Below are 20,460 nucleotides of genomic sequence, written 5' to 3'. Positions count from 1 at the left end.
TTTTTCTTAGTTTTGTTTTGCCTTTTATTACACTTAAATATCCTTTTATTTGCATGTAATATCCAAACTGCAGCTTCATGTTTAGTTATCATTGGTATTTTCCCCAGTTTTCTTCATACTCAAAATTTTAGCCAACTTGGTCGTGGTAATTCAGTGGTAGAGCGCTCATCTTTGATGGTTGGAGTCCCTGGTTCGATCTTAGCTCTTGCTAAACACTTGTACGTAGGTTTTCTCGGGATTCTCTCCCACTTTCTTCATTCTACCATTTCCTTCATCATCATAGTCTTATTTATCCGCGGTGCATAATCGTGGGACGTTTAAATTAGCAATTTAATTCTTAGCAGACGTTGGAAACATAAATAGCAAAATGAATTTTTCCTTGTCCTTTTTTTTTTCTTTCTTTTGTCATGTTAATCTTTAAATAAAACAATAAATAAAATAGGACTTCAGATTCGAAATTCCGTGGTTCGAACTCAAAAACTTCAATATTTTTCTTCTTTGAGTGTGCCAGAAAACTGAGTGACCTAATAGTGTAACTAAACTCGTTCTCAGCTGATTTTCATGTTTCTACATGTTAAAATAATCGTTTTTTTTTTTTTTTTTTTTTTTTTTTTTAATAAATAAAGGACATTTCTGAGAATAGGGCAACAAGTCACTAAAACGTCACATCAGTTTTAAAGTAATGCTATGTTTTAGCTGTTAGGTTTACTTCGTTGTTAGTTTCTGCCTGAGAACGAGCTTCCATCATCTTTATCAGGATATATCTATCAATCAAGACTGAACAGAGGTTATTATGAAAAGTTTTCTTTTTTTAAGTATAAACAGACAGTCCTACCCTAACTATAAAAAAAAAAAATAAATAAATAAATAAATAAATAAAAGTTTTAAAACAAAGCAAATACTAGTCAATATATTTCAGATATTCCTACTTTGTCCATTAGGACAAAGACTTGAGGATGTAGTATAAAGGCATTTAGTATATTTTAACCCAGTGGTTTTCAACGTAAGTGTTGGAACAAAAAGGGGGCGATTGGGGGTGTTTTGAAATTTCATAATCTGTTAAACAATTTTCTTATAATTGGACAAAAGCTATAGGCATTTCACAAATTATTAAAAGTTTAGACTTCTTTTCAGAAATAATAATGAAGATTCTTCAAGGATAATTTTTAACGAACCTAAAAAGTTCATTACTGAATTTTCTCTCTCTCTCTCTCTCTCTCTCTCTCTCTCTCTCTCTCTCTGTGTGTGTGTGTGTGTTGTTTGCGATTTTTTCAATTTTGAGCCCTCCATTCGATAGAGCATCAAAAGCTATTTAAGATAGTGATGGAATTTTTCGCGTCATTCCTATCGTTCCCTAAATATTAGCCAAAAAACTGTCCATTTCGGGAGATTTAAGGACCTATATCTCGGGAACCATAAACTATAGAGAGATTATATTGGCGTTGATCAATATCTAAGAGGAATGTGAACATATTGGAACCAAATAGCAACCGGTGGCCACTGGCCATCTGGCCACCGTTCCCCAGATATTGGCCACAAAAAGTTCGAATTCCGGGAGATTTAAGGAGCGGTATCTTGGGAACCGTAAGTCATAGAGAGATATTGTGCGAATTTTTGCGAGAAACAAAAGATGCGGATAAAAAGATATACTTGTACAAACCGTAGCAAAAAACCTGCAACATGAGCATGTAAGTTTATTGTGAAACGACGAAGTCTACGTGTGCAGGGAAGGACGTCGAGGTTTCTCCTGGCGTGATTCGTGCCACTTAGACGTTATGTTGATTCCCTGCGCTGTCAGGCGTGGTTTCACAATAAACTTACATGCTCATGTTGCAAGTTTTTTGCTGCGGACTGTACATGTAGGAAGAATCAGTTATCCTTTCTACTCAAACTCCCCATTCTTTTGAAGTTCGTTTTAACAATGCTCTTGGAGCATTCTCAACTGCTAAGAGTGGAAGCTTTTCTGGTTCTTAAACTACTTTGTCCAAGTCTTGTGTTAACCCAATCCACCCACGCACAAGACTGAAAATGATGGAGGGCGTTCAGGATAATCTCATTCACCCAGAGGGGCGCTAGACTCGAAACGGTTAAGAACCACTATTTTAACCCATCTTTATTTATATCACAAATATGGCGAGAATGTGATATATTTTTGCATAGTGCATGTGAAGCTTTGAAGATTCACTAATTCTTTTAAAATGGAACATAATGCTGAAGAAAGTGACTGTGTTGAATGTATATATACCAATATTTTAATCTGGCAAAATGTATTAACTTACTTGGTGTTTAACGTGTATACTCCATAATATGCATTATCCATAGGCGCCGACTTTGGGGGGCAGGACACTTTTGCCCCCCAATATTTAAGGGTGGGGTCCTCGCCCCCCCCCCACCAATATAATCCAGTCGAGGAATTAACAAAGAGGAGCAAAAATTTCTGTCGTAAACTTCATCGTGCCTTTAATTCAATATCAGGAACAGCCTTATTCGATAGAAAACTGTTTTCAAAACTGTGTTGAATAGAGCATTGAAGCTTCAACCACCATTGGCACCACTCATATAACAAGTGAAGATCAATGCAGCGTGAATTTTGCAGCGGAGTATCGAACCCAGATCTTCGGGGAACGGGGCCTTCATCAAGCAGTTGATAGAAAAGGGCTGAATGTGATGATATATTTATTCATTGTTTGTACCTCCCAATATTTTCTTCAAGTCGGCGCCTGTGGCATTATCTACTAATGAACGCAAAATTAATATTTTGAAAAATAAAGACATCTTACGTTCTTTTAATGAATATTGTTTCAAGGCTTCACTCCCCTCTTCTTCAGTGACTCTTAGCTGCTATGCTAAACGTGTAACATGTTGGAATTTTTCATCCTGGGAAAAATCTGTAACACGGATAAAAAAAAATTTAATCAATGTCATAGTTTAGCAAAGCAGCTAGAGGAGTCACAACGAAGAGGAGAGCTAAACTTTGAAACAGAATGGGTTAATTCATTATAAGCAGGGGTAAAAGTGGTTCTTAAAAGGTAGGGGACGCATGACATCAAGCCGTCTCCGTGTCTATCTTTGCCCATTGTTTTTTTTAGAAGATGGGGGAACGGCACATATTTTCTGAAAGTGGGGAGACTGCATCCTCCCTCGTTCCTCCTCACTGATTATAAGGTGACTTTATCTTTTTAAATAACAGCAACGATAACACACAAGAAGTTAATACTCAGACAGAAAACAGCACGAAATTGAATATCTAAATTCTGTAAAGGAAACAGTAGAGGGAGGTATGCAATTTTAATGTTGACTTAAACACAATCTAGGAGCTTCTGCCTTTTTGTAATTTTTCCTTAAAATTCTTTCCTTACCTCCGCCTCCTTTATAAATTAAAGCTTGGTGTTGTCACTGACCAAAGCACTGATATTCTAATTCATATCATTTAGAAAATATCTCAATATTATCTAGGCAGGAATCTTTTCAATATACAGTGTGCTCCAAAAGGAAAGATAAAGATCTTGCAATTTCTTGTTGTCCATCCCCCACCCTCAAATTTCTGTAAATATGGGAGCTATACCAAAGTGTGTGGTCGGCGAAGTCACATTTCTATTCCTCCTTTAACTGTGATGAATAACTTTACATATATGAGTCTTAAAAGTCACGTTTTCTTTTTCCCTCAGGCCTCAGTACTGATAGGCAGATCTTTACATCCATGGAGTTTCCTTTTATTTATTTATTTATTTATTTATTTTTATTACGATCTCAAGAGAGAGAGTACAGAGTACAAGCTACTGGCGCCCAATTTGAGCCTGTTGGCAACACAGTATTTTGGATAAAAATGCTATTTAAGTATTATATTAGAAGAAAACAACAAATAGGCCAGCTTCAAAGACCCATCTTAAGTTTGCCTAGACTATGTATAATATGCTGTTTTCTTTTCTGGATAATGGTACAAAATTGTTGTAATGTTAATGTTAACAGGACAGGGGATATGTTAATGTTAGATTTAACATTTAGCTAACTAACGTGTGTAGTAATTTTTCTTCTTTTTTCTCAATCTAGCTTGCCCAGGACCCAATATTTAATGGCTGTAACACTGAAAAGTTGTGTTTTGGCTTCCCAGACGATTGCATATCAACAAAATCTTGCGATTTTATGACCGCAATCCTCGTAAAAGGTGATAAGTATATTTTTGAGCTCAAAAACTGGAGGGCTGGAGATGTTCCTTCAAGTTACGTTGCCGTAGGATTGTCATACGATGATAAGATGGTAAGTTTTTTTAAAAAAAGTTAGTTAAATTGGCAGTTGTCCAGAACTTTGGCATGTTTAAACTAATATTAAGCTTAAGGAAAGAGTAGAAAATAGATATGTAGTTGTTTTTTGCGCGCATAGAAGTACCGTAACGATTTTTTCCTTTTTTAAATGTGGCAAAATGGATAATAATTATGAATTCTGTCTTGCGAAATAAGTACCACAAGATTGGAGCAAATTCTTCTATCTGCGTTCTTAAATAAACCTAACACTTCCTGTGCACTCTGTGCAGAAAGCCAATTGTAAGAAAATCCGACCGTAGATAAGTTACAACTCAACTGACTCTCCAAAGAAAGAACACAGCGGAAAACAAAGTGTGTATTCTCCCTGCAAGTTTCTTCCTTTCGACTGTGATAAGAGACATTCTTATATTCCATGTTACTATTATTATTTATTGATTTTTCTCAGATTATTTTAATTTGCGGTTAACTGTGCTGGTTTAACATAATTAGCTAGAATGAATGACTTCGTGAAGTATAATAATTCTCCTAATGTCGTCAAAAGATATATATTGCAGTATATAGGTATATAATTATTTCAAAATGCCTTGTATCTTGGTGGTCAGATCAATGAATCATCCCGCAGGTTCATCCTTTAAAATTTTGGGAGATAATTGAACGGTTGTTGTAGACTTCGAATTTTTTAATTTGCTTTTAATTTACAAAATATAATCTATTTTTTATGTTATAACCTACAAGGTACGATTTTCTCAAATTAAAAAAAAAAAAAAAGTATAAGAGTTAAGCTATGCAAACGTCATCTCTCTTTATACTGAATGTAACATTCTTAGGGACAGAATACAAAGTATCTACTGAAACATTGAGTCATGAGTTCAGCGTCAATGTGTTATGTCTTGAATGTAGTGCTTAGTGATGACTCTCTTCTTTTCAGGGTACTGACTCTGTGATGGAATGTGTGAATGGTAATGCTGGAACGATTGGAATGAATGGAGTCAATGTTTACATGTCGTGGAACAAAGGAAGGAGTAATGATCGATTGCAGGACGTAAGTATTTTACAGCTATAACAAGTATAGAACTCGGGGGAGGGGGTTTGCATAAAGTATAGGATACAACACTTACGAGATGTCAAAAATGAAACTTTGAAACTTAAAATTGAAATTGAAATAATAAAATTAAACGAGAAGTTTTAAATTAGAAATGATTTTATAAAAAGCGTCAATCCAATTGAAAAAAAAAACCATTTCAGTTTAAAAGGTTATTGACAAAATGTATTACTATTATTATATTTTTGTACATAAAGTTGTATTATACTTGAGTAGAAAAGAAGCGTTCATTTTCTTCTTTTCAGATATTCAGTTTCTTTTTGAGCAGCCATTTTGTATAGGCGCGTACGTATTTTTGCATTTTTCAGAGGTTTGCGGTAAACTCTGTAGCTTTTTTTTTATTTTTATTTTTTTTTATTTTTAAGATACGGATTTCAAACAAAAACCATTTGAAAGAGAAGAGATTTTATGTCCATTGCTCTACATTCCAAGCGTGCTACACTACAAATGTCTTTTACATAAATATTGAAAGTTAGATTGTAAAACGCTAATTGTTTTTTAAGTAATTTCAAAGAAAAATAACACATTTCAAAGAAATCATGTTCACGAAGAAATTAAATGTCGACTAAAACCAGGGAATTCGTGTTACTATTCGGTTCAAAATCCCTTGTTGTCGCGAATTCTGTCGAGAAATTTTAAGCTTAAAATATATAAAACGATAATCATGCTTGTTCTCTATGGTTGCGAAACGTGGTCGCTTACTCTGAGGGAAGAACATAGGCTGAAAGTATTTGAGAACAAGATACTGAAACAAATATTCGGACCCAAGAGGAACGGGAATGGGGAATGGAGGAAACTTCATAACGAGGAACTACATAATTTATACGGTTTACTCAACATTGTTAGGGTCGTCAAGTCTAGGAGGCTTAGGTGGGCGTGTCATGTAGCTAGAATGGAAGAAAGTAGAAATGCTTCCAAAGTCTTGACAGGAAGACTAATCGGAAAACGACCATTAGGAAGACCTAGGCGCAGATGGGAGGACAATACCAAGATGGATCTTGCAGAGATTGGAATACAAAGTAGAAACTGGATGCAACTGGCTGAGGATAAAAGTCAGTGGAGAGCTTTTGTGAACGCGGCATTGAACCTCCGGGTTCCATAGGCCATAGTTTATATATATATATATATATATATATATATATATATATATATATATATAATATAAATAAAATAATACACACTACAGTCAATAAGTTCGTAGACTGGACGCAGTGTGGAGTTAGTGGTGTACTACAGCTGATAAATGATATCCTAGAAGAAGCAGTGGAAGTTCATCTTTCGAATCAGCAAGAAGCAGGTCTGTGTATAGTGTGTAAACAGACGTACTGCTTCTGTTGTGAAAGAAATTGATTGCGTCGCGGCGGACTTGGTGCATGTCGCAGTTTGAGCAACGGACAAACATCAAGTTCTGCCAAAAACTAAACAAATCCGCTGCAGGAACATTAGAGATGATCAGGAAAGTAGGGTAGTGTTTAAAAGTGACACCAACGGTTTAAGGAGGAGAGAAACAATTAGAGGATTATGAACCAGGACGACGGCCAACTATAGTCCGAACAGAATGCAAGATCGAAGAGGTTGCAATCAGGGGCGTCATTTAGGGAGGGCAGGAGGGGGCAATTGCCCCTCCCCCAAGAGTTCGAGGAATGCATATACTTTAATCGATTGTCTACTAATATACTAGTACAAAACGTTAGTCTTATGTCGGTGGTGGTCTTGCCCCCCTCAAGCGAAAGCTGAAATGACGCCCCTGGTTGCAATGGTTGTGTGCGCTAACCGTTCCCAGTCAGCAGATGACATCGCAGCAGCAGTACGGATCAGCCATGGTACTGTCACAACATTCTGACGGGTAACTTGAGCATGTCGGAAGTCACCCAGCACAGTGTCCCACGCATTCTGGCACAGGACCAACGATCAGTGCTGACGCTGATTGGACGTTCCTGAACCGGATAATAGAAGATGAAACAGTGTCTCCTCTACGATCCACAAATAACGAGACAAGCAGCCACCTGGAAATCGCCATCATATCCGAAACATAAAACCCAAGACAAGACAGGTCAAAAGAGAAAATAATGCCTGAACTATTTTGAAGGTCAGTGTGGATCTGTGTAATTGTCTGTGTGTAAACGTTCACATGGAACAAAGCAACCATGGGTTCTACTGGTTGCCTATATTTTATGTGAATGTATGTTTAAATATGTATGTATACCACTGTTTTAGCGCTCATTAATTGTTTTAATACAAAAAGGCAGTCTCTGTAGTGTAAAATTCAAAATTATTAAACAAACCTCATATGAAAAGAAAATTCTCAAAACACACACACTCGTAAGCATATACATATATGTATCGTATGTGTGCATGAACGCGAGTCGCTCAGAGCCTTATATGTCGAAAAAGAAAAGAATTGCCCCACATCGGATTCCCGAAGACAGTGTCAGCGTCGAGCTTAACTATTGTTTCGGTCCCGACGAGGTGGGGAAATCGGAAAACTTTCCTACCAGAGCCCAGAAGAAAGAAAGAGGAAAAAAAAAAAAAAAGAAAGAAAGAAAGAAAAGAGACTGGCGCAGGGAACAAGTCAGTCGGACGCGGGAATTTTACCGAATAAAAGTGCGCGACGCATCCCGCTACGACATATAGTATCAAATATAGTATCCTAAGGATTGCTACTCTAAAAACAGTCGATAAACTAATTTAAAGGTAGTGATTCTTTTTGTTCATAGTGTCGTTGCAACTATAGTAAAGTTGAGTTAGTTGTTGTACTATCAGAAGCCAATATTAAGCACCATTGGTTCTACCAATGTCTTTTTGCCAGTAGTGCTTCCATTAGCGAAAAAGTATTTTCTTGTATGAGCGTAACAGGACTTGCTTCACGCCCAGACATATCACACCAGAAGCCGATGGAAATGCAAGTGGATCGTCCCACTAACGCCTATACCCCATTACCCGTTGCACCAGTGTTACCGTGAGAAAGTCATCGGAAGGCATCGAATAATTGGCTATCGGTCAGTGCTTCTTCCGAGAAGCACGTATTTGTAACCTATCCGTGTTTTACATACTTTCCGCACGTGGCCATATTGTAAACTCTGATTCGCGCGTAGGTTGGGTCAAAGCCATCTTGTACGCATGCGTATTCTCTTTTGTTGCATTAATTCAATTTAGTTCTTAGATACAATGTTGTTTCTGTTATTTAACTGTAAGGAAATTGCATTTCTGATAATAAGCCTTAGAAGCAACATTAGCATTGAAAAACAGCTTACTTGACAATGGACTATTTTCTTCTGCCATATGGATGTTCCAAGGCTCTTTAACCAATAACATGAAACAATCACCAAATGTATTTATTTACATGAGGTACTGAACGTTCCTTAAATAAACTTTAGTACATAGTCCGTTTATGAGGTTAATAGCATAATTTTGTATATTACAATCAAACGGTGGGCAATTCCTTTTGCATTAAATTTATTGAACTCTTAATGCTTAAAAATCTATCCATAAAAAGTAAAATCGAGATTGTGACCAGACAAATATAGTTTTAAAAAAAAAGTGTGTAAGTTAATAAAAACTATCGCTCGTAGCGTAGTCGCTAACGTTTTCGCCTTCAGTGCCAGCAGTCCCGGGTTCGATTCCCGATAGGGACACGCGGTCGAAAAAGTGTAAACAGCTTTTTCAGGCCAGCTATTCTGAATGAAGTTGGCCTCATTCACACCAGGCAAATGACGGTGTAGTACCTAACATATAGGTCCCAGGCTGCTTCCTCCCTTCCCCCAATCCTTTCTTCCTTCCCTTTCCCCGGATAGTGTGCTCGCCGAGGGACGTCATCTCTCATACGTGACGGGCTAAATGGCCATAGATGCCAAAAGCTCAGAAATTTAAATCCTAAACTTAAAAAAACCATAAGACTTGTGTGTGTATGTAATATAAACATTAACTTGATAACGATGCTATCTTGTAATATTACATTTTATACCACATGCGTTGTAAAATCACAATCGATTTGCGTCAGCAGAAGTTAACTTTGGGAAATCAGAGGAGATTGTAGAGGTCTATATTTTTTGGTTTTATATATGTAATTATTAGAGCAACCTACATTATGCTTTATTTTTTTGTTTAATTATGCTTTATTTTTTCCAAATTATGCTTTATTGTTAATTTCAATCATTGTTTTACATTAATCGGGTATAATGTATAATATTTGCTATACATTAAATATTCTAAATATCTTGATCTATTTATTGATATTTTATGCAACCGTTTCTTTCATATTTAATGAACTTTCTACTTAATGCACTGTAAAGAGAGATATTTTACTTAAGTCAGTTTTATCATTTGTTTGCGCCTTAGAGGTGCATGTATACTGTACAGAAAGGGAAGTAAAAGTTGCTACCAAAAAATACAGAAAGTGTTCAGACTCAAGAGGTATACATAACAATATAGTGTAGAGTTCTTGTGTACTACTCATTCTTGGCGGAAGGTTTTCTTCTTATTTTTCTTCTTTTTTTTTTCCTCCACATCAAAGGATTACACCGAAAAGTTTATAGAAATAAAAATAAGCTTTATATTTTTGTATTATGTTCTCAATGATTTTGCATTATAAATATTGGTTTTAAAAATATTAATACGGTATGTTAAACTTGCAGTTAAACAATTTTCCAAGAATTGTGCTATATATTTTAAATTATGCTTTATTTTCTTAAATTATGCTTTATTATGCTTTTAAAATTAGTTTCTTCTGGACTCTTAGACAACCACAACTATGTTCAAGGTACCAACCATATGTGTAAATTGCTGTTATGCTTTTGGGTTGCCCTAGTAATTATGCATTGACTTTTTTTTAAAAAAATTTAAATCTCCGTTTTTTTCTTCAAATGTACTGAATATTCTTACTACTTTTTCTATTCCAGCAACAAAATGTCCATCTAAGGAACACTTCTTTCATCAACGGAGCGTTGTACTGCCAATTTGAGAGAGAGTCTTTAACTACAATAAATGAAAATATTTTTGATCTGAAAAATAATAAATATTTCATCTTCATTGCTCGTGGATCTGCAAATGATGGTAAGCAAAACTTTGAGATTTTTTTGTAAAAAAATATATTTTCTTTCTTACCAATGCCAATGAATCAACAGTATAAATATACATTTAAAAAAATCAGCACATTAACGTACCCCATTTAAAGCAGAAGATAACAGTAAACATATCACAACATGGAAGCAGTTTCGATTAGCGAAAATAAAAAAGCTCCTCGCGACTTAATAAAATGTACTATCTTTTACGTAATGTTCATATCGCTATTAGCATATCTATAACAGTAAGATTATAGTATTTTTTTTCTCTCATGGAATTCAGGGAAAAGGGAGCATTGGGTGTACCTTTCTAATACTTCAGCTAAATTAGTTTAAATTCTGTATTGGGATATACACATTATTAATAGTTTTATAAGCTTTTCTTCATGTAAATAAATAAATTTAAAAACGTCCAAGTTTACCCTTCTTCAACTGTGAAACATAGCAATATTTTGTTGTAATATAAATATTACTCTTACGAAGTAGATGCCAAGTCGTAGGCTATGCTAGTCAGCTTATTAGGTGACCATTAACCGGAGTCAGTTGATAGCTTATTATCCTAACTTGTACAAAGAACAAGAACCATAATTTAAAAGACATTTTACATATATCACTAAATTTTACCAAAAAAATTATAAATAAGATATTTTGTTTATAATATTTTAGTTATATATATCAGTAATATAAATAAAATATTATTGATTCATTCATAAATCTGCTTGCATTGAATCTTACTTAATCCATATCCATCTCCTTATTAAGGCTATAAAACAACAAATATTTCCAGCGAACTTCTTCAAAAAATTATTGAATGTTTATCTTGCCATAATAACAACGTGAAAAGCAGAGTATAATCAATAGACCGGATGTTAGGCAAAATGCCTATTCCTTAATATTAAGGATATGATCAAAAATAACGTTTTAAAGTTTATATGAGGGGTTATAGTTACGATTTAAGCCAATTTTATTTTGCCTATTTCACCCGTTACTGCCTAAATAATTGTTTTAGTGCCTAATGTTGCCTATTCTATGCATTTTCTTTAAAATAAACCTTCATTAGGAAGATATATAACTTATACAATATCAATAACACACACGCACACAAACACACACACACACACACACACACACACACACACATATATATATATATATATATATATATATATATATATATATATAAAAGGTGTTTGTAAACACAAAAACGTGGTACGTTAGAATATATATACCGTAAAGTAAAAGAAGACATTAGCAAATAGATATGTTTCTATATTCTTTGAACATTATCTGTGACTTTAACCTATTTTTTAATCGTATTGACTATTTATCTCAGTTATTTCCTGTTACTTTTTGTGCCTATTTTACTGCCTATTTTGTACATTTTAAGTGCCTATTTGCCTGCCTATTTTCCAGGTTTTTAGTGCCTAAACATCCGGTCTCTAATAATCAATATCTATAAAAACGACGACTTGTACGATTAATTGCACTGTTCTATATATTTTAGTTTTATTCACGTTGGTTTATATACAGGGTGTTCCGGGAATAAATCGACAAATTATGTATAAATGTTCAGAACTTCAATACAAGATAGAGGTTTGACTTTGATCGGAAACTTCTAATTAAGGAGATGGGGCCAATTTAAGATAATTAGTGGAGTTACGGTGGTTGTAGGGTGGCTTACCTTAAATTGGCACCACCTGCGTAATTAGGAGTTTCCGATCAAAGTTGCAGATAAACCTTTTTCTTCTTGTAATTAAGGTCCTGAACATAAACATGTGAAGTTGGTCGGCTTCTTCGCAAATATCCTGTATTGTTAGACAAGTAATTGTTATTATAATTTTGTACTCGCAGTCTTCTATATTGCGAATAGCTCTTTTGTATTGTAAGATAGTAAGAAAACGAGATCTGGCAACTCTGGTTTAAGTATGGCGACGTCCATGAACATAATAAAAAAGTGCTAAAGCAGAGAACCCGATTAGTTTAGATTAAAACGATTACGTGTCGATTAGCCCAATTACCCTTTATATGTATAGTGAAAATTCATTTTTTTAAATGCAAGGAACATTTAACTACACATGAAGAAAAAATCAGTCAAATCACATTAAAATTCTATATCATTTCAACGAAAAAAAAAATAATAAAATAAATAAATAAATAAATAAAATAAATAAATAAATAATTCCCTGTACAAATAAATGTGCTACTAAACAAAGATGTAGGTACTCAATAAATAGATGTAGGTACCCCAACTTGCCAGTAAGTAAAGTAGACTTCCACTTTATATAATTTATCATCATTGATTATAGATTTGTCATCATCAAACTACTATAGATCTTTGTATCACAAATACAGAGAATCGGCCTGTTTTTTAAAGTAAATAAATAAATAAAAAAAAAATGGCTTGTTAACAAAGGATTCATTTATTATTTTACATAACCTGAGATAAGTCAATTATAATGTAAAAACTACTTAACTTTCACTCTTCTGATCTGTGGAGTTAAATTCGAACTATTTTCTTCATCCTCTTCCTCCATCACCGTTGAACTCTACAACCTCTTGTTTCACGAACAGAAAAATGTTTTGATCTCATTTTTCATCTCTTTTGTATTCAAAACTACCTCGTTAATCAGTTTTATTAAGACTTCCAAACTATGCTATACATAAATGTCGGAAGTTTTATAGAACGACTTTGTCGGTCCTGTTGACAGGATCAGAGCAAAAACTTTTTTTGCAGTCCATTGAGCGTCCCAAGGAGAGGTTCCATCTCATTTGTTAACGCTCTATTCAAACCAGAAGTAGTAGAAATCAGCTATTTCCTGTTTCGAACGGTGAACCGCATAAAGCAAAAACTGTGAAAGATATCGAAAAGCTGCTTTTTGCAGTCGATTCAGCGTCTCAAAAGAACATATGGTCACCACCCATAACACATTACCAAAACCGAATATGATTGAAATTTACTAGTATCTTAGTTTTCAATATTGGTTTCTATAGAGCGAAAACGGTAAGAGATCGAAAAGCGGTTTCTTGCAATTGATTCAGCGTCCCAAGAATAGATTCCGTTTCGTACAGTAATGCTCTATTCAAATCAGAAGTGGTACAAATGAACTATCTCCGGTTTCAACGCTGATCCCCATAGAGCGAAAACTGCTCCAAAAAAAAAAAAAAAAAAAAAAAAAAGCTGCTTTCTTGCAATTGATTGAGCATCTAAAGAAGTAATACCATCACCACCCGCAACACTTGACGGAAATCGGAAGTAGTTGAAATTTACTTGTACCTCTGGTTTCAATATTGATTTCCAGAGAACAAAAACAGCAAGATTTTGAGAAACCATATCAGCATCTCAAGGATGAGTTTTGTCTGGATTTTTATCTGTCTATTGAAAATGGAAGTGATGAAAAATCTAGTTTTCTGTTAACAACACTAAATGTATAATGCAGTAGTTCTCAGTGGGGTCCACGGACCCCTGGGGTTCCGCGACGCCTAAAAATTGAAATATGTTGTTACAAAATGGAACTCATAGCTGTTATGCAAGAAGTATTTTTTTTCTAAAAAGAAAGCAATTAGAAATTATACCCACGTTTGTAAGTATAAATGTTTTCCTAATTTACTAAAAATCTGCTGTGAAACCGGTCAACCGTTATATAGGACTACTTCAAATGAGAGAAATTCCTTCTTTGTTAGGGCAGTTTTTCAAAAGCAGTTGTATAATCCGCAGCAAAAAACCTGCAACATGAGCATGTAAGTTTGTGAAACGACGAAATATTTTGCTCCAAAATAAGTGTGCAGGGGAGGAAGCCGAGGTTTCTCCTGGCGTGATTCGTGCCGTATAGACGTTATGTTGATTCCCTGGGCGTAGTTTCACAATAAACTTACATGCTCATGTTGCAGTTTTTTTTTTTTACTGCGGACTGTACATTCACTGGACGACGCCTCGGAATTTCATGGATTTCATCTTCAAGTGGTTGATAGCTCTCACCACTACCACCAATTCCAATTTGTTTATATATCTATATATATAAAATGAGGAGTAAATGTTAGTCATTTCTATGATTACAAACACCAAGCCTCCCCCAATTCTGGTAGTTTTTTAAAAAAAACTATGAGAAACTCCTCCCAAAATATGTTCCTAGATCCGCCACTGCGAGTAACTCTTGACTCAAATTGTGCTGCGGTTAATGTAAAATTGTCTTGGAAGACAAATCGCAACAGAGAAATAAGAACGTTGCTTTGATTCAATCAGTTTGTGGAAAGATTAAAAATATCAAAATGGCATACACACACAATTGTTTTTCAACCGCTTCCTTTCGAACAAAGATAAGAACAACTCGGAAACAATAATATTACACTGTGGTCTTATTATTGTTTAAGCACTTTTGCTTTAATTTTTTAAAATTTTCCATGAGTAATCAACTAAAAGAAAAAGAATGAAACGTGGGACTTACTGTATCGTTAAGGAACGGAGAAACTACTCAATGTTCTTTCTTCTTCAGTAGCAAGATCATGTGATTAGATCAGAAAAGCACGGTTTAACTGCCCTTGACGTTTTCCAAATTTCAGTACAATTATGGAAAACACAAGTGAATTATTGTTAATTAAATGGATTTCCTTTAAAAAATGATTTTCAGTCTTAAAAGTTACTGTATTTTCAATTAAAATTTCGTTCACTTGGAAATAATCATGTATATTCAGAATAAATTACTTATTGCATTATTTTTTTGATCTTTTCCTTGTCAGTGGTAATTCTAATTAGTATATATTTTTAATACCATGTAAAATTACAGGTAGCATTGCAAGGGGACCACAGATCACTTTCCAAGAGAACAGGGAGGGGGGGGGGTGCAGAAAGTGATAATCAACTAGCACTTGCGGTTTCATGTTAAGCTTTATATATATATATATATATATATATATATATATATATATATATATATATATATATATATATATATATATATAATAGATTAAGCCTCGGAGGAACAGGTCCTATCTTTTGATCGTGTTCCTCTATTGAAACCTGTAGTTCTAGATGTTGGAAAGTCTACCGTAGTTTCACCGTAGTTTCACACTGTGAAACGAAACTCAGGTGTTTTTTGTTGAGAATTTTAATGGCATCTTCTCTGGAAAATCCATTCTTAATATCAGTTTTAATTCTCATTTCTACAAGTTGTTAATATTTTGTTAATTGTCTTCAAAACTGAGATTCTTTTCCCTAAAGTGTGATATTTGGTAAAATTACTTTTTAAATATAACTCTTTATTGCTCAAGGTTGTTTTGCTAATAGGTCACAGAACTGCAGTAAATATTCATTTACAAAACACTTACTGTTAGTTTTTTCTTCTAAGTTGTTGTTCCAATACATGTAAAACTTTTTTTTTTTTTTTTTTTTAAAAAATCTAACTAAATTGTGATAAATTTTCTTCTTCTATATAGATGGCGTTGGATATCACTCTACAAATGTCCTAGCCACAAGCAGTGCTCGATTTTTATCCGAAGTGGGCGCAGTGGAATCTGCATCGAAGTTGCTATATCAGCTTCATGGTGCTTTTATGATCGGAGCTTGGATTGGTTTTGCCAGCATTGGTATTTTACTAGCTCGATACTATAAGCAGACGTGGGTTGGCAGTCAACTTTGTGGCAAGGATCAGTGGTTTGTTGTAAGTACTTGATGATACTGGATTTTCTTAAAATAAATTATTATATAATAATAATAATAATAATAATAATAATAATAATACACTTAGTTGCATACAAAAGTACATTGCCAGTATGATTATAAATGTCTGAGTAAACTAACCAGTGGGGGTAAACTGCTGCATGTCTCAAATTATTCTCACTCTTTCTACTTGTTTTTTTTTTTTTTTTTTTTTTTTTCTTTTACAAATTTTTGACATTCTGAATTCATTGGAAAGAGAACATTTACCTGAGAAAAATAATTTTTGAACGTGGCTTGGATTGAAATGTGTTTTATACAATGTATTTGTACGTTGCTTGAAAAACTCGCTTCATACACACATTTTTGATCCGGAGACTATCAATACAATATATAGAGGCCTCCCAGTAGGACACTGAAAAAATATAGGACAGTTTGGTTTACAAAATAGGACGTTTGGTTTATACAATAGAATATTATGTTCTGAAGCACAGAAAAAAATATATAAATATATTAAGAAAAAGCCACCCTTCACCTCAATAGGCAACCGGAAAAAGGATTTACATTAATACAGAATAAGACATATATTGAAATAAATGACTTGATTTGCTGATAAAAAAAAATCTTGTGGTTCGAGTTGTCCATGCCTTTCCCTCGATCCACTACTATTACACTTACACATTTTTTACTCTGCAGTTTGAGTACTGATTATGATACGTTGACTGTAAAATTTTACATGCAAAGCAATAACGGGATTTTAACGTTATTGCATTACATTTAAAGTAATAACAGGATTTTCCCGGTGGCTAAGGCAGGAGTTCCCCATTTTAAAAAATTACTTACCGGACAATCCAATTTTATAATAAAATGGAACAGTTCTGATTTCCGAATAAGCAAATATACTATTAGTGTTTGAGTGAAGTGGGTGAACTTCCATTCTGCTGTTCCAAGTCCAAGTGGAGGACAATTTTTCTCGGATGTAAGCCGAGAAGCGATTTGGATTCCACTTTAAGCTTATGTGATCCCTTCCAGCATAACCCGGTTGTTACATAATAACACCAAGGCGAAACAAACTTCTGTCCATATGCAATATAAATACATAGAACAAATTATTTTTTTTAAAAAATCATGGTTTTTACCGACTCTGATTTTCAACATGAATATATTTGATTACCTCAAAGCACCGTAATATTTCCACGTTGTCAAGCTACAAAAGTCTTCATTATATATTACTTGAGAAAATCTTGAAATTAAATGATTTAACAAAAATAACTCAAGACGATAATACAAGAGGAGGAATCTAGATAACCCATCACGAAAAGTTTCTCTCAATGTTTCTGTTGGGTTCTTAAAAAGCATAAGCCGTGTACTCAAACGCTGATTGGTTTACTGTTAAACTTATCCTTAAAAGAATCTACTAATACAATAAATGTCGAAACTCTTCTCAGCCTTCTTCAATCTTTAATATACTTATAACTAAGGCCCGGATTTGTATGTAAAAACATTTTTTCCAAACACGTACAAGCCCAAAACAAAGTTTATTATCCCAATTAAGAGCCTCCAAGTGTAAATTACAAATTTTATTTCATATAAAGATGTATATTTTCCGAAAAAAAAAGTTATGTAAATAAATATTTTGGACATTTTTGTAATAAACACATATTTTTAATAATTTCCCATTATTTTCTAAATTTCACAACGAATTGTTCATTTCTTACTTTCGAAATAAATTAACATCGGGAAAAGAATAGGTTACATAGTGACATGCTGACATATCTCTGTATACGGTAAACAATTCCTACTCCTAAATTTTCTTACCAAATATATGAACTTAAGTCCTCCAGAGGTGTCAGCGCTTCGAGAAAACTATCAATGTAAGTGCTATGATGAAACATTAACACACATTAGGTACGTGTATGAAAACGAAAAAAATTGGGTGAGCATTGATGGAACTAATGATTCTGTTAGTGTTAGAAAAATGGGAAATATTATAGTAGGTGTACTGAAAAATGAGGAAATAATTTCCAAACACTTCTTGCTAGCTTCTAAAGAATTTTCAGTTACGAATCACGTGACAATTGCTAGGCTGTTCAATGAATCTTTGCACATTTTGTAGCCGAATGGTGTGAAATATGACAGTTTTGTTTTCCAGTCCCGAGCCTCATCTATGTTGAAACTTTGAAATCGGTCGGGTGGTTCAAGAGTTGTCACAAACCTAGTCACTTTATTTTTATTTATATTGATTTTTGTATCTCTCCCTCCTCCTCCTCCTCACCTACGTTGCTCTATCAAAGTGAAATGATAAACATCCCAGGCACAAGCCTCATCAATGTAAAAAATTTGATCGAGATTGGTCGCTTGGTTCAAAGGTTTAGTTTTATTTATTTATTTTTTTATATATAACTCCTCTCCCTTCCCTAAGTTCTACCGTCAAATTGAAATGATAAAAATATTTCCAGGCCTGAACCTTATCAATGTTGGAAAATTTGATCGAGATCGATTGGGTGGTTCAAGAGGTTAGCAGTCACAAACATAGTCACTTTCAATTTCATAATATAGATTAAATCTTAATCTTTCGCTAAGATTTGATATTCACATTTCTTTTAGCTACTACATTAATTAAAACTGAACTCTTGAAACTAAATTATTTGTTCATTGTATATTTTGCATTGTAAATAACACTAAAAATAAAATTTGTATGTTCTTTTGCAGTGGCATAGATTTTTTATGTTGCTGACATGGTCGCTGACAATTGCTGGTTTTGTGTTAATCTTCGTTGAGATTGGAGGATGGACTGTAGTGAGGAATCCTCATCCAATTCTAGGGTGCATAACAACAGGTTTAGCATTCATTCAGCCTATTATGGCTCTTTTCCGTCCACATCCTGGTGCCAGAACTCGACCTATATTTAATTGGATGCATTGGTTCGTTGGAAACGCCGCTCATATTGTTGGAAGTAAGTATGAAGAATTTCTCAGTATTGACTGCAGACAAACCTGTCATTATGTCATTTTTAGGACAAGATCTACATTTTAAAATATTGTTCTGTATTTGAATTCACACATTCTTCCGAATTCAAATAGTTTAAAAATTTTTGACTCTTCTTGGAAAAAAAAAAAAAAAAAAGTTTAGTAAATCAGAGAGAGGCCTGTTAACAAAAAATAAAGGAAAAACCTGATTATAGCTAACTGAATGGACGATAGTATAATTTAAACTTTCTACAGTGATTAATACTAGTGCAGATCAAGAAGTTACGGAAGATTATGGTTTGAAATTAAAAAAAAAAAAAAACTAAGAAAAAAAGTGATCTTACAATTTTATAATTACAACAGTAACTGTACAAAGGATTTACATTAACAAGTATTTAAACCTTATTATTTTCCAACTCTGTACACGAAGAGAGTTCAAAATGAAATTCTTAAGGTGTTTATATATATATATATATATATATATATATATATATATATATATATATATACTGACGAAGGCAGCAGAGGTGCTGAAACAAAATAATCGATGGTTGATTTTTATTTGAACATGACCAGACTTTTCCTCTAATATCTTTCTTTCCTTCACTCTTTTCTACAGTGTGGTTACGAATTGTTCAGTCCTGAATATTAAGTACAATTTTTTTAGTTCCGTCAGGGTCTTCATCATAACTATTAAATATATATATATATATATATATATATATATATATATATATATATATATATATATATATATATATATATATATATATATATATATATATATATATATATATATATATATATATTATATATAATATTGATATATTGATTTCATGTGTCCAGCTTGAAAGCGTGTTAAAACGTCTGATTTCCTAATACTACAACTACAACTCTCCCACGCAGACCATCTTATTCTTTTCAGAACACTCCAATAATTTTTCGGTAATATGTACATCTTCTAACTCCAAACAAATTAACGATCCATTTTCCAAACAATTTCAAAGCACATCGCAAATGTAAGGCGATCTCGCCGATGCCTTCGGGCTTCTTCAGCCGTGTCACATATAATTACTTCATCACAGTAGTAATAAATTATTCCTTCTGGTCCGAAACCCTACAGTAAGTTTCCAATTGCATCTAGAAGTAATATACACCCCTATAGAGACCCCACCGTGTTTTCTTACTAGACTCCCGCCTCTCCTTTTGAGGAGCTATCTGAAAACATTTTACTGAACAAACTCCAAGAACTTCAAAGTTATATCTTTATCTAAAATTCTACAATTCTGTTAACTCAGGAGGACTCAGTTTTCAGTACTGGTAGCCCTACCGAAGATATAAATCTCAATCTTCCTTCCTTCAATCAACAAGAGTCAGGTCCTCCCATCATTCCTCATAGATAGAAACCATTTTGTAT

The 20,460-nt window shown here is 33.8% G+C and overlaps 1 protein-coding gene across 5 annotated transcripts in view; it reads left to right on the top strand.

Annotated features, from left to right (window-relative positions):
• Positions 1-20,460, top strand: part of LOC145673137 (ferric reductase 1) — a 209,094-nt gene that overhangs the window by 172,830 nt on the left and 15,804 nt on the right. For all 5 annotated transcript variants that reach the window (XM_081742547.1, XM_081742550.1, XM_081742545.1 and 2 more), the window contains 5 exons: positions 4,051-4,257; positions 5,191-5,304; positions 10,263-10,416; positions 15,855-16,078; positions 18,787-19,030. In XM_081742547.1, the coding sequence (XP_081598673.1) occupies positions 4,051-4,257; positions 5,191-5,304; positions 10,263-10,416; positions 15,855-16,078; positions 18,787-19,030 (943 nt within the window). The remainder of the gene's footprint in view (positions 1-4,050; positions 4,258-5,190; positions 5,305-10,262; positions 10,417-15,854; positions 16,079-18,786; positions 19,031-20,460) is intronic.

This window comes from Thermobia domestica, chromosome 16, assembly GCF_964235325.1.
Source record: "Thermobia domestica chromosome 16, izTheDome1.hap1.1, whole genome shotgun sequence".
Lineage (NCBI taxonomy): Eukaryota > Metazoa > Arthropoda > Insecta > Zygentoma > Lepismatidae > Thermobia > Thermobia domestica.
The sequence above is the reverse complement of the archived record's forward strand: the minus strand, read 5'-3'. Positions and strand labels throughout refer to the sequence as shown.